The sequence below is a fragment of the Danio aesculapii genome, chromosome 23 (assembly GCF_903798145.1).
Source record: "Danio aesculapii chromosome 23, fDanAes4.1, whole genome shotgun sequence".
NCBI lineage: Eukaryota > Metazoa > Chordata > Actinopteri > Cypriniformes > Danionidae > Danio > Danio aesculapii.
The window spans coordinates 43,740,699-43,756,712 of NC_079457.1; the positions used below are offsets into that span (position 1 = coordinate 43,740,699).

The 16,014-nt window shown below is 36.6% G+C and overlaps 1 protein-coding gene across 6 annotated transcripts in view; it reads left to right on the forward strand.

Moving 5' to 3' along the window:
* rap1gapa (RAP1 GTPase activating protein a) overlaps positions 1-14,870 on the forward strand; it is a 137,488-nt gene extending 122,618 nt beyond the window's left edge. For 5 of the 6 annotated variants that reach the window (XM_056448673.1, XM_056448674.1, XM_056448678.1 and 2 more), the window contains 7 exons: positions 1,795-1,890; positions 2,307-2,426; positions 5,575-5,710; positions 5,824-5,935; positions 6,028-6,131; positions 7,465-7,512; positions 8,312-14,870. In XM_056448673.1, coding sequence (XP_056304648.1) covers positions 1,795-1,890; positions 2,307-2,426; positions 5,575-5,710; positions 5,824-5,935; positions 6,028-6,131; positions 7,465-7,473 — 577 coding nt within the window. In that variant the 3' untranslated portion in view covers positions 7,474-7,512; positions 8,312-14,870. The remainder of the gene's footprint in view (positions 1-1,794; positions 1,891-2,306; positions 2,427-5,574; positions 5,711-5,823; positions 5,936-6,027; positions 6,132-7,464; positions 7,513-8,311) is intronic. The other variant, XM_056448675.1, reaches the window with a different exon arrangement.
* The last annotated feature ends 1,144 nt before the right edge of the window (positions 14,871-16,014 follow it).

A 16,014-nucleotide genomic window follows, 5' to 3' on the forward strand; every position in this document is an offset into this window, starting at 1 on the left:
ATTAGTTGGATCAGATGTGATTGATTAGGGTTGGAGTAAAACTCTTCAGAGCTGCGGCCCTCCGGGAATCAAGTTTGAAACCAATTATTTAGAGACATTTAAAGACCCCAATATACTCATAACAAAAGAAACAGTGGTGAGAAAACAGTATTTGAATTATTATAGCAATGTAGATGTTTGCACAGGCTTTGCAATTCAGTATAGTCATAACACATTTATTTATATAGCACTTTGTAAAGTGGCCTGCTATAGGCCTAAATCAAGCTTTATTAGCAAGATTTAAACAAAAAATCCATCATTTAAACATCTTTCACTTGTTCCAAACTTGTTAGAGTTTCCTTTTCTGTTACACACAAAGAAAGATATTTTGAAATAAGCTCGATTCCTTAATCATTGACTTCCATAGTATATGTTTTTCATACTGTGGAAGTTATTGACTAAAGGTTTTCAGCTTTCTTCAAAATATCTTCAAAGTGTTTTGGAACCACTTGAGGGGGAGTTAATATTGAGTAAATTTTAATTTTTGGGTGAACTATCCCTTTAAACCAGTTTTAAACTTCTGCATCAAGTGGCAAGATCTTAAGATCTGCGATTGGTCAGTTTGGCAGGTTTGATAAGTGTGGGCAGGGATGAAAACTGTGGGAGTGGTGTGAGGCCAGGGGCAGGAGTTTAACAAGTTTGGTGTCTTGCAGAGGAGCTCAGCATGAATAATTTGCGAATGTTACTCATGCGAGGTATGCACCATGGGGTACTGTGATTCAATTCAATTCATGTTTAATTCTATAGCGCTTTTACAATGTAAATTACACAACGCAGCTTAACATAGAAGTTCTAGTAAATTGAATCTGTGTCAGTCCAGTTTTCAGAGTTTAAGTTCAGTTTAGTTCAGTTCAGTGTGGTTTAATTTTCACTGCTAGAAGTACTAACACTGAAGAGCAAATCCATCGATGTGCAGCTCCACAATTCCCAAACCAAGCAAGCCAGTGGCAAAGAACAAACTTTGCCAATACAAACTTCACCAATGCGATGATCACTTGATGCAGAAGTAAAATAATAGGAATAACAGTATATAAGAACAGGAATAAGTATTAAGCATGAAAAGCCTTGTCCGTTTTTTTCTTTCAGTTAGAATTAGTACTTCAATTTCCACTATTTTGCAGCTCTTCTTTTTACGTGTTGATGTCTCTCCTCAATGGAGAAAGCAGGGCCTCTGTGCCACACCCTATTTATTACATCATCACTTCTGGTAGCTTATAAGTGTTTACTTTTTGAAATGGTTTCAAACTCCAAAAAACAAACTCCAAACAAGCTACACTTTGGCCTGATTTTGGTCAAAATTATCTATAAGTATATTGGGGCCATTTTAAATTCAAAAACTGTTCATTCAGCATCAGCTCAACCAGAGGTAATCTTCTTGTCAGAGATACATAAATTAAGCAAAGAAGACAAACTATTTAATGCCATAAGTGAATATGAATTAGTAATTCATCATTTTTAACTGCCACTATTGGTATGTAATGTAACTAAAGAGAGATGCAGATGCAACATTAACAAAAATGCTTAAGAAACATTTATTTATTTATTTATTTGATTCATTATGAAGTGCATCAGTTCAGAAGCGAAAAACGAATACCAAAATTAAATATAAAATTAAGTAATTCTTTTTATATTTTATTATTATTATATTTTTTCATGATGAGAAATTGACATTTAATAAAAAAAATATTAAAGTTACAGGCGAACCACAGAGCATAATATTCTACTGTTTTCTGTGTGTTTGTATGTTTGCTGAAGAATTGCTGCTCTGTTGTCAGAGGACAGGACAGTTCTCTGTCTCTCTCTGCCCAGCGTCACTCTCAGGAATGGGAGGCTCATCGTGGATCCCTCCAAGTATAAAAGCCACCATAGAATGACACCTCTTTAACCATAGACTAGCTGCTTTCCTCACCTGGCCATAGAAATGCATCTGAAAACCTATGGCCTTCAGCACATTAAAAATGGCCTTTACACACGCAAAATCAACATGCTGATTGTTGGTCAGCCAATCAGTGTCTTTTTGACTGATTTTGCATGAGCAGGCCTGTCAAATGTGCTTCAGTACTTACAGGCCCTTCGAATGATGTTACTGATGTGTTTCAGTGTAGTGATGTGAATCAGCATGTATTGTTGCATCAAACCTAACCTGATTCTGAGTAGACTGCAGTTAAGCCTGGATTCTGTCACCTCACCTTTGACTTGTAGAGTTGTAATCGCAATGCTTCTGCTGCCCTCTGATGGTCAGTGTGTGTTTGTGTTCGTGTATGCAGCAGCAGAGAGTGTTCGCCAAGCACACAGAAGACCCCTGATAGTGGCCACGCCTCCCAGGACCCCAAGTCAGAGAATTCATCCAATCAGAGCTCTCCTGAGGTCCTCATCACAAAGAACAGGTCGAGTGAAATACATTAACCTTCATCTGATTCAGTTAGTTTTTATGTTTTTATGGATTGATTTAAACAAGGGCTGCACAATATATTGTTTCAGCATTGATATTGCAATGTCAGAATGTGCAATAGTCACACCGCAGGATCTGCAATGTCATATTGGGATGAATACAACATGATCTAATCTAATACGTTCTATTAGTGTGAACGATTTTCATACTAATGTTTTTTTAAGGCCTGTGACTAAGATTTCAAGCAAGATAAACCATTTGGGCTAATGAATTAAGTTTGCTACTTTAACAAAACCTAATTGTGTTAAATTATTTACTCAATGAAGACTATACAGGGTTATTTTACATTTAATTATTGCATTTTTGACCCTCATTTCTGTTAGACTCTTTGGAAATCCATGAAGCGCTGTTAATTTAGTTTTTATCTTTGTTCTATTGTTCTTAATTTTTCTATGTTTTAGTATTGTTTCAAGAGTTCACACTTAGATATTGTTTGACAACTGTTAGCAAGTTTGGCATGCTGTCCTGGGAGAGAACCCTGAGCTCGGAGATAGGTGAGCCCAGGGCTCCCGCCTGGTCCATAGAGCATATGAGGGGAGTACGAGATCAGGTGGTTCTCGAGAGCTCCCCGTGGTAAAAGAAAAAAGGAGGAGAAAGGGTGGATGGGGGGTTTCTTCGGAAAACGAAGATAAGAGAGTAGTTCTAGCTAGGCTACTTATAGTGAGTTGGGGTTAATCTGATTGGCTAACTAGTGAATGTAGATGAGTGCCAGCTGCAGTCAATCATATCACGTGCTCCTCTCGAAACTAGTTTGAAAACTTCACTTCGTATATTTTGTGCAGATGCACACCCCTAAAAATGACTCCACTCAATGTAAAATGATGAATTCTTTCCAAATAGAGAAATTATATTCATATTACACAATACATCACAGAAAAACAATATCCATTTTTTTTCTAGTATCGTGCAGCCTTGCTTTAAACCAGGGGTGCCCAAACTTTTTCTTATGAAGGGCCAAAAAAAAACCCTTGATTGAGGCTAGTGGGCCGAAGGTACAGTAAATATTGTTGCCATGGGTAATCTCCTAATTTATGTTATAATATTTGAAAATGATTAGAAACATTGCTTTATATTAACCAATACAGTATTTTTTTTACCTTTTATAATTAACTTATTACAGTAAAAATAGAGCAGTCTAATTTATAACAGAATTGCACAAATTTTTGCCTTGATTTGCTTGCCAATGTCTTCTGCATAGTACTCCATTCGTCAAATTACAGTATTTACATTTTTAAAAATCAGATTCATTTACATCATTTAATTGAAACAATTCATTTCAGTTTGCTTTTTTTGTAGCTAAGCAACAAAACTAACAAAAACGGTTACGTCAAATTAGGAATGATGATCTCTGTGTTAAAGGTGTCTCTCTATTATTCTCACTCTCCTCTCAGATGGGAGGGTGGGTCAAATCAAAGGTTACAATGGGCCAACTCTGGCCAGCGGGCTGTACTTTGGGCATCTCTGGTTTAAACTTTTAGTTATAAAGTAGTGTTTAGTTTTTAATTATAGGGCCTTGTTCAGAGGAGGCATTTGCACATCATTTGCTTAAGCTTTTATATAAACCATGAACATCTGAGGAAAATCATAATATACTGGGAGGAGGAAACACAACATATTACTTGAATTGTGGTTTTAATTACTGAGTTGGGGTTTTAATATTAAGTAAATTAATTAAAAACATTGAAGAACATAAAGCTCAAAGGAAATAAAGTATACACAGATGGTAATAATTATTAACATTTCTTTAGCTCTTCTTTGTTTTTGATTAGCTACAAATTTCTTAGTAAGCTTTTCTACATTATCTCAAGTAAAGCAATTGAAATGCAGAGCACAAAGTTTTCCACTCTCTAAGGACAACTAAGCAATATTCCTCGAAAATATACATCAACATAACATAAATATGTATGAAATATTTATGAAATAGCAGAAATATCGGTTTTGCTATCATTTATTTGTTTATTTTGTTTTGCTTGGTTAATTTCACAACATTTGCGGTGTCATTTGCACCACAACAAACTACGGCCATGTAAAGCATTTTTAAAATGTTAGTCTACTTGCTTATTAAAAGCCATTTTAATTAAGTAAACACACACACACACACACACACACACACACACACACACACACACACAAAATGCTATTAAATTAGCTTTAGAAAGACAGTAGAGTAGCATTCATTTATGTTTTTTCAGCTTAGTCCCTTTATTAATCAAGGGTCACCACAGCGGAATGAACCGCCAACTTATCCAGCACATGTTTTTGCAGCAGATGCCCTTCCAGCTGCAACCCATCACTGGGAAACATCCATACACACTCAATCACACACATACATTACGGACAATTTTAGCTTACCTAATTCACCAATACCATATGTCTTTGGACACCGGAGCACCCGGAGGAAACCCACGCAAACACAGGAAGAACATGCACACTCCACACAGAAATGCCAACTGACCCAGCAGAGGCTCGAACCAGCGACCTTCTTGCTGTGAGGCAACAGCACTACCCACTGCATCACTGATTCGCCAGTAGAGTAACATTTTTAGAAAAAAAATGTTTCAAATACCAATATCAATACCAATATTACTTTATGGATACTATATAATATGTACAATATTATGTGCTGGATAAGTTGGCGGTTCATAAAGGGATTAAGCCGAAAAGAAAATGAATGAATTAATTAATTAATTAATGAATGAATGAATGAATGAATGAATGAATTACTTCAATGAATTGAGGTGCAGGGGAAATTTTGCTGTGTTGAAAATGATAATTACTTTAAAGAAAACAATATTGACAAGAAAGATATCATTAAGATATTATTAACATTATTGTTAGTAAGAAAGGTCAGAGAGTTCTTTTAAAAACAGTCCACTGGACCAAAATGGCCCACAGTTTTTAAAAAAATTATTCATATTTTTATTATTATTTATAAAATAACTGAATGTAAGTGTTGTTTAGTTTAATTAAACAGCCTCAGTTTTCACTCAGTTTTGGTGGATGCAAGCGATTAGGCAAGAATTGTGTATTTCACTCGTGTTACTCATTATGCACAATGTTTTTTTTACTGCATATGTCTGTAGCTCGAACCTGTACTGTCGAGCTCCCTCCATCCCTGAGGCTCAGGATCTGTCCCGCTCCTCCTCCAATGCCAGCAGCTTCGCCAGTGTGGTGGAGGAGAATGAAACAGAGGCCACAGAGGACTACGACACTGGCATGGTGAGAACAGCACACTATTCATTAATACAACTTTTAGAAACCACACAAATACAGAGTCATCTCCTAGGGCATTTTAATTTTAAAATATATATATTTTTTTTCATCCCATTCAGGAGAGTCTGTCGTCAGCAGATACTCCTCATAAACGAGACTCATTCACGTACAGCACATGGCTGGAGGACAACATGAGCACGAACAGTACCACCAGCAGGGGGAGCTCTCCTGGTGAGAGAAACTAGCTAGACAACATAATACAAAATAAACCATAGTACAGTTGTTTATAGCTGCAACGTATATTTGTGTGTCTAATTTTTCAGGTCCTGGGAGAAATCAACAAACGGATGGTGGAAAAAACCAAGATCAAAACCGTACAGACATCCGCATCAAACTTGAGCGACCGCATGATCACAAATCCTCATCGGTGAGTCTTGGTAGCCTGGTCTAAAGGTGAATTTAGGCATTAGGAAGTTATAGCTAACATTAGAATTTTTAACTCTATATACAGTGGAAATAAAATAAAAAGTTAATAGATTTGTTTCTTAATCTGTCATAATTCGAAAGAATTTTAGTTGTGGCTATAGCGTGTTAACAATGTTAGTTATTAATGTTATACAAAATAACCAAAATAAACATTTTTGTGAAGATTTAATCTTTTTTGTTACATTAGAACAACATGACATCATACAAATTCACTGAAAATTGGAAAGTTTGGCTTTCAGTTAAATAGGAATTGTCAGATAATTAAGGAAATTACCATCAGTTACAAGAGATGTCGGAGATTTCTCTAATTGTGATGTGTTCCCAAAATACCTAATTAAATTGTATACTTTGCACTAGCTGACAAAAGTCTTGTCGCCTATAATAACTTGACTTCTAGTTGATTGTTTGGTATCAGAAGTGGCTTATATTAAAGGCAAAGGCCTCTAGATTAGGCTTATTTTACCAAAATCAATTATGGTCATGCCTTGATTTTTATTATTTAATTAGGACAGTAAGGTCTGACTTTGCTGAATAAAAAAAACTGAATATTGTGCATGACTCCCATGAGCTTGGAGGACTGCATCCATACATCTCTGCAACCTATTAATAAAGTCATCTGGAATGGCAAAGAAAGCGTTCTTGCAGGACTCCCAGAGTTCAATATTCTTTGGATTCATCTTCAAAGCCTCCTCCTTTATCTTACCCCAGACATGCTCAATAATGTTCGTTTCTGGTGACTGGGCTGGCCAATCCTGGAGCACCTTGACCTTCTTTGCTTTCAGGAACTTTGTAAACACCAATGTCTTGATACCTTAGGCTGTTGATGTTGCCATCCACTCGGCAGATCTCTCGCACGCCCCCATACTGAATGTAACCCCAAACCATGATTTTTGTTTCACCAAACTTGACTGATTTCTATGAGAATCCATGCAGGTTTCAATAGGTCTTCTGCAGTATTTGTGATGATTGGGATGCAGTTCAACAGATGATTCATTGAAAAAACCTTCTGCCACTTTTCCAAATGATCAACTAGAAGTCAAGTTATTATTTGCTGCTCTTAAAACTGGTATCAACGATGAGACTTTTGTCAGGTAGTGTACACCTCAAACGTTTGGGGTTAGTAAAGTGAGTTTCAAAAACAGGGTTTCAAAAGCAACTGTACCAACCTTAAATCTTTTTAACAGTAGTGTATTGTGCATGCATTTGGTCAATCATGTAATGTGCAAATGCATGCCACTCTTTTTTTCACATATATCATGTCACTGTCTGCGCAGAACTGCTAGCCCTTCCTGTTTGACCACCTCATGGACATCCAACAACAGGTTAGATATGACTTAATTCATCTTCTTTTGTCATCTGGGGATGTAATCGTATCTATAATTATATAGCCTATATTAAAATATTAAGATGAGACCTGCACATATAAGACCAGTGCATAATAGGAATAATGGTGCTAGAAATCATTTACATATGAATTTTGCTGTTTCATAAGGCTGAATAAAAGAACAAATTTTAGGGCCTTTTACTCCATAACCTTTTAGTCCAACATGATGGAAAACATTTTAACTTATTAGTCCATGTTTTTCAATATTTCCAAAAATTATTTATGAAGAATTACCCTAATTGTTATAATAATTACCTTAATCACCTTGTTATTCGCAATTAGGCTACTTATAGCTATCACTTGTATGCACAAAACATTCAAGAGACTGAAAGCTGTTCACACAATATTGATAAAGATACATGGATTTTTACATATTGTGTGTGGTCTATAGCTGATTAGCCATGTGGATGGATGATAACAGCCTTCTGAGCCTACCAGTAGGTGCAGAAGGACCCTACTGGCCCATATCTATCAGCTGATAACCAATGATAATGCTCATTCAATCGAGTGATAACATTTGAATCGGCTGTCCCATCACGGGAATGATTTACATTTGAAAATATATGTGAATGGAAAAGACAAACAATAATGTGAATATAAATGTACAGTATAATAAGTTTATCAGTGTATATCAGTATATAAAGTTTATCAGTGTATATGTCAAGTCTTGTGCATATTGATCATGCTAATACAGTGTCAGTTAGCTGATTATTATCCACACCATATTGTCCAAACAGCATTTCCATTATAAAAACCAAGGAGAGCTTGAGATTGTGCCATTATTTGATGATGAAGAAGAGGACGACGACACCAGTCGCCTGCAGGAGTGACATATACATGACTCCGAATCGTGATCATGTGACCATTTGCCTCTTCAGCACATCACTACCCTCACAGGCCTGACCAGAACCGGGACGGTGTAAAATACAGCCAAAAACTGACCCTCCTTCAGGCTTGTCCTTCATTGTCCTCTTGTGTGAGTACATCAGTAAATGAATGAGAAGCTCCTCTCACGTCACTGAGCTCATGAAAGGTGAAACTAGCTGGTCCTAACACTGTGCTAAAATTTAATTATACAAAGTTTGTCTCCTAAAGGACTTTTCTTCTGCTTGCACGATGAAAGCTTTTTTTCCAGCCCTGTCCCAAATGGAAAAGAAGGCTGCATAGAGCATGCTTCTGAAAACTGCAATGACAAATGGAATACTCTGAGGTTTTGAGGACATCACAAACATGCTGTTGTCGCACGTGTGCAAGAGACAGTACATGTGCCTGTTTGGGACAGGGCCATTTCTCATCTTCTGATATTGATGTTTTTTCATTAAGATTCCAGGTGTGAAAACCCTTGATCTGATTTATTGCAACCCATAAGTGCTGGGCAAATACATATTTTGCCATTATTTAAGAGTAACTCCAATCCAAAGGTTTTCTTGCAGAGAAAAAAATCATTAGGGTAAGCTAAAATGAAAACCACAGAATGAATAAGATAAATACGATTCCAGCAATTCTGCAATTCTTAAGTTTCTTGCATAATCCTCATTATTTCTTCAAATTCGCACTTTCCTTTTCTCTGTAAATTGCAAATTTATTGCTTTGTAAGTTCTGACCACTTTTCACTATTTTATTTTGTGAAATTGTGAGTTGATAAAACTTCTCTCTGATTTTCTCCTTTTTTTTTCTTCATAATTGCTAAATATGATAGAAACTAGCAATTGCAAGAAAAAAATAGGGGAATTTTTTTAAAAACAAAGAGTAACAAGCTTCCAGATCTGATTCAAGGCTGATTTATACTCAACGCATTCACTAGTTTGCTCGAGTGTGTGGTAAATGTGACATCATCACTGTGTTTGCGGAGGTTCGCTTTGGGTGCACATGACATGCTTTCGGCTGGCGGAGCGCACATTTTTTGAGACTTGAGCAGTTCATGGGTGCCGCATTTCATTTGGTAAATATGAATCACTTATAAGAGATTTTGGTTCGCCTGTACAGACATCTTTATGATCCGTACATGTGTGATCATAGGGATAACCAGATGGCCAATAATTCTTAGCTAGAAATTGCAAGTTTTTGTAAAAAATTTAGAAAATCGTGACGCGATGGTGCAGTGGGTAGCACGTTCGCCTTACAGCAAGTAGGTCGCTGATTAGAGCCTTGGCTGGGTCAGTTGGCATTTCTGTGTGGAGTTTGCATGTACTCCCCGTGTCCACGTAGGTTTTCTCCGGGTGCTCCGGTTTCCCCCACAAGTGCAAAGACATGTAGTGCAGGCGAATTGGGTATGCTAAAATTGACCGTTGTGTATGAGTGCGTAAGTGAATGAGTGTGTATGGATGTTTCCCAGTGATGGGTTGCGGCTGGTAGGCCATCTGCTGTGTAAAAACATATGCTGGATAAGTTGCCGGTTCATTCCACTGTGGCGACCCCAGATTATTAAAGCGACTAAGCTGAAAAGAAAATGAATGAATGAGTTTAGAAAATCTTGAAGTATTAGTTTGTTAAAGCCAGGTTAAGTTTGTTTTATAGGCTTTATTGATGATAATGGTCAGGAATGTTGGACCATTATTGCCTTTTTAGCATATAAACAGAGGACACAAACTAGCTAGACAGTAATGTGTGGCTAGTAATTATGGAGAGGGCTAAATGCAAATAAAAACCTCAATATTTCTCTAGTAAGTGTACTTTTTTCTTTTATTCTTGCCATAATAATATATATATTATATATATATATATATACCATGTTCTGTTGTCATTGATATTTTAATAGGTAGAACTGTCCGAGATATGAACAAAAGCAAGTGATGCATCAAAGTTTGCTTTAAAAAAAAATCTTGAATGGTTATAAAAATCTTTATAATCATTGAAATAGGGTGACGCAGTGGCGCAGTAGGTAGTGCTGTCGCCTCACAGCAAGAAGGTCGCTGGTTCAAGCCTTGGCTGGGTCAGTTGGTGTTTCTGTGGGGAGTTTGCATGTTCTCCCTGGGTTTGCGTGGGTTTCCTCCGGGTGCTCCGGTTTCCCCCACAGTCTAAAGACATGTATTGGGTAGGCTAAATTGTCCGTAGTGTATGAGTGAGTGAGTGTGTATGGATGTTTCCCAGAGATGGGTTGCGGCTTGAAGGACATCCGCTACATAAAGCATGTGCTGGATAAGTTGGCGGTTCATTCCACTGTGGCGACCCCGTATTAATAAAGGGATTTAGCCGAAAAGAAAATGAATGAATGAATGAATGAATCATTGAAATAATTAACAAAAATTTGTTTAAACAATCTTGAACAATATTAATAATATGATAAAGTTCCGGAAACTTCCTACTTTAATGTTTATCCATCTGATTTCATGGTCGATTTCCTTTAATCGCTCCCTGTCATTTAAAAAAAATATCTCAAAGGCGAATGCGTCAAGTATAAAATCCTTGTCTATTTCGCGAGGTGCATGCACACTCAGCGGAGGTCCGCGATACAGTGCCAGGCGAAAGTATAAATCAGCCTAGTTAATAGTGAATGTATTAACATTAAACTACATAATTACCCATTAGCTGCAAATTATTATTTTATACTGTACATCTACAAGACTAAAGTCTGCTAACGTTTCGTCTAAATGTTAAATTAAAATATTTGTATTAAATTTAGAGCAATCGATATGTGCAACACAGGCTCATTGGAAATATGTGCTTAATATTTGTGAAACTTTTTCTGAAACCACAAAAACATGCCGTTTTCTAGGGGGGGAAAAGGACTCTACAACATTAAGTGAACCTATGTAATTTTTATGTATGTTTTTGAAAGCACTATTGGTTGGGTTTAGGGAAGGGTTCAGGTCAGTGGTTCACTAGTCTTGGTTGATCTGTATGACAAGTCCCATCTTCTCATGGACATGTACAAGAAAGAAGTGTATCTGAAATATATAACAAAGCATACATATTGTAGATTTGCAAAAATGTAGACAGTGCCCTCTACTGGACTTGACATCTGAACTGTGCAATGAAACGTACCTGGAGCAAGGTATTTTAAGTTTGCAAAACAAAAAGTAGGCTACAGCATGTATTTCCAATGAGCCTATTTTAGATAAGGTACTGGCAATGCATCCTTAGCTCCTTTTATGTAATATATAGCTCCTTATAGCACATATTTATTGGTGGGATTTGATCCGCATTGAGAAATTGGGAAAATAATGATGCAAGATGTCAGAAACTGGAAGATGCTGTTGCTCTTAAATAACTGCCGTCATCAATGCATGGAGAAATGGGGCATTTTAATGAGTGTGAGTCAAAGAAAATAACCACATTTTGATTAGCATAAAAATGTGACAGTTTTGTGAAGTGTGACAGACATCCTCTGAATATATTAGATTAGAAATTGCAGATGCCTTACCTTCCCCCATCAAAAATATATGAAATGTAGCCATATCAGTGTTACAGCAACAGTGAGTAAACCAACTAATTCAGCTCAGTTTCCTAACCAGCTAACCAAGCAGGACTAACCGTAAGTCATGGTTAATGCTCAGCTTTGATTGATCAGTTCGACATGTTGATTGTTGAAGTGTTTGCCGCTTAAGCAGCTCTTGATAAAAGCAAGAGGTGTTGAGATTCACATATAGAGCACCGTTCATTCTTTTGCTTCTCCAGAAAAGAAGGAAATTTGCAAAACCCTGAAGTGGAGATGCTTTCCTTACTTTGATTTAATTCCAATGGCTCTTTGTTTTGTGTTTGAAAGTATGGATGGTTTAATGTGTGCCAAGGTGACAGACTTTTAAAAAAAAAAAACACACACAAACGTGCTGTTGCGAATCAACCAATCATTAATGCCAAAAATCAGTCAATGTTTGCTCTTTCCATTAAAGGCAAAAGCATTAAATGGAGCTTAAATATGGCAGTAGTCTGGGGTTGCCTTATTTTAAGTGTCAAAATGTATGACAGGGGGAAGCTTTGCAGGATATTTTGTAATCTGTTTATGATACATTGAGATTAGCCTTACCGGCTTTCATTAAACTGCCTTTTTACTGCCCCCCGTCCTACGCCATTAAGATGTTATGTAGACCTCATTATTGATCCATGTTTGTTTTATTTAGTTTCTATAATTGATCCATCCTGATAGCAGACTCTGGCAATCTGAAACCTAAAATGCTTCACAGGCCAAGTAAACTGTTAAAAAATGCTGGGTTCTTTCATGTTGCCACAACATAAATCTATTAACTTAACCTAATCGTTTCAAATGTAAGTGTGTTGAACATAAAACAGTTAAGTTGTCCCAAAAAGCCTTAAGAATTGTGTTTTTTCACATCATTAATTAGTAGTTTGAACAAGCAGCAAAAGTCATTTTTAATACAGGGTTGCACACAATTCATTCATGTTGTCCTAACATAAATCAAATAAGTTAACTTGACAAATATATGTGGTATGAACATAAAACAATTAAGTTGTCTAAAAAAAATTGTGTTTCAACTCATTTTAAATGAGTAGTTTGAACAAGCAGCAAAATCATTTTTTGAGTGTGTGAAGGTAAGCAAGACAAAAAATTCAATATAAGGTAGTTCATGACCCATTTAAAGGCAGTGTAAAGTGTCTTTGGCCCAATCCCAATTCTACCCCTTAGCCTTACCCCTTATTTTGCGTGTTCCCGTGAAGGGGTAGGGGTGTCCCAATTCTCTTTAGTTTGAAGGCGTAGGGCTAAGGGGAAGGGGTAAATACCCCTTGGAACGAAGATTTTTTAGGACCACACTCGAGTGGAGTAAGATAATTTCCCAGAAAACGCCAGCTACAATGGCAGGATAGTTGCACCCGGAAGTAAGGAGATCCACAAGTTAGTATTTTTTGTCATTATTATGATTTTTTACAACAAACAAGCACATGTTTAATATATTTATAACCGTGTTCGTGTTTTACTATCATGTAAAAAAAAAAAAAACGCTAAAATAAAGACCGCTAAATTTCGCGATCTATAATGCCTAATAACTCCTGTACAGCAGTCCCACAACGTTCTGACACTCGATGACACTGGAATACCCAGTCAGAAAAGTCTACTGGCTGGGAATGACCTTTTTACAGTGTCTGCTATAATGTTAATGTTGTTTTTGGTGTGTTTACATCTGATTATGGCCATGTTGTAAATGCATAGTATAATTATGATCTTATTGCCACATTACATCGTTATGATAACATGATATATGCCTTTTGGGATTTCCTGAAGATAAATACCCAAAAATAACCCTGGAATAACTACAGCAGTCGCGATCGTCTGATCTCATATGAAACAAGAGATTGTGATGACGTGTGCAGGTGCTGTAGTGTTGTCCCATTTCTTAGGGGTAAATTTTGAAGCCCTTCACCTTCACATTCGTTTTAAAAGGCCAAGGGGAGGGCGTAGGGGTACAAAAATAGAATTGGGATTGGGCCCTAATTTGTCTTATTTCTAAAGGAATACCAGAGAAATGGTTGATGAGAATGCGCCTTTGCCATCACAGGAACATATTACATTTTAAAATATGTTCACAGCTATTTTAAATCATTGCAACATCTCACAACAGTAATGTTTCGCACAAAAAAAAAATAAAATTCCAAAAACATTGATGCAAAACAAGTCCATAAAAAGAAAGCTGATGCAATGTGCTTAGATCTACAGGCAATGCTGCAAATTGACACTTTTCCTTTTGATATAGCACATCAATCGCAAAGACCATAATAGTTTATGGGCATTTTTTGATCATATTGGAGACATTTTCCAAGCTTGCCCTGAAGCCTGTCTAAAAGCAGTTTCATTTTGCCTGTGAAGTCTGAGGTTTCAGACAGTTATTGAGGGGCGCATTGCATTAAAATATCTTTATGTTTGAGCTATTTTTCCAATATTTTTTGTTTCATACTAGACTAAAAGACTGGAGATCATTACAACAGGTACAAAGAATTTCTAACACTATAACTAGAACCCCTAGAGGTACTGGGATCGGTTGTATATCAATAAAAATAGACTCAAAAATGTTTGTTTTTAGTCTGCCTTTGTTTGCTCTGCGCAGGCCTTCTCTGCCCCCTTGTGGATGATTTTAGCACCATTTGTTTGCATTGTCTGTGTACATGACTGTAATTTGCTGTTCCTGTGCAGAAGTTAAATTTGTCTGGGGAAAAAATGAGAGATGCAGCACAAAACCCATGCAGATAACAGGGTATGAATTTTTAGACATTGTTATGCTTTCCTTTTAGCTGCTGCTTCTGTGACCTCTTCCTGTGCAATCATCATCACTGTAAATACTGCTTTTTTTGTACATACTGCCCGAAAAATCTGAAACAAATAAACTGTGTGGATATTTCATTGGACGTGTTTGTGTGGTATTCACTTTAATGTGATTTAAGGTCAATGATTAGAAGAAAAAAAGTTTTTATTTTTTATTTTTATGCATCAGTCAATTTTTTATTTTGAGCCTGTATTTTAAAGGCTGTTTTCTCAAAGTAATTTTTGTTCATAAATAATATGCTTGATTATAAGTATTTTGTTATTGCAAAACTTCATTATTTAAAAAGGATACCTAATTTCTTAATGGTTAAAAACCCTCCATCTCTCGACTAATACTGTATGTCAAAGAGAAAACGTGCGTTTCGAACCTGACTTCATTCATGTTGCAATTTAATTCGATAATGACACATTTTCATATTTAAACAACATTTTAGAAAACTTGTAAAACAGATAAAGGGTGTCACGGTGGCGCAGTAGGTAGCATGATTGCATCACAGCAAGAAGGTTGCTGGATCGAGCCCCAGCTGGGTCAGTTGGCATTTCTGTGTGGAGTTTGCGTGTTCTTCCCGTGTTCGAGTGGGTTTCCTCCGAGCGCTCCGGTTTCCCCCACAGTCCAAAGACATGCGCTATAGGTGAATTGAATAAGCTAAATTGGCTGTAGAATGAGTTTGTATGAGTGTTTCCCAGTGTTGGGTTGTGGCTAGAAGGGCATCAGCTGTGTAAAACATATGCTGGAGAAATTGGTGGTTCATTCTGCTGTGCCGACCCCTGGAAAGGGACTAAGCTGAAAAGAAAATGAATGAATGAAAACAGAAATGGTTGTAATTATTCATGCAGTAAATATACTGGGGATGAATGTATGATAATATTGTTTTGTTTTTCTGCAGAGTCTTACCATAAATGTTTAAGTTCTTTAAAGCAGATAGATTCTGATTGGCCATACAATTTTATCATTCATCACTTGAAAAAAATAAAAATAAAGTCTCTTAATTTTTTTGTTTGTTTGTATATATGTGAACTCTACTGTGCTTTTATATGTAGAAACCTTTTTAGAACTATCTTATGTTAGTGTCATGCTTTTGTCATTCATTCATTTTCTTTTCGGCTTAGTCCCTTTATTAATCAGGGGTTGCCACAGTGGAATGAACTGCCAACTTATCCAGCATATGTTTTACACAGCAGATGCCCTTCCAGCTGCAACTCATGCAAACACAGGAAGAACATGCA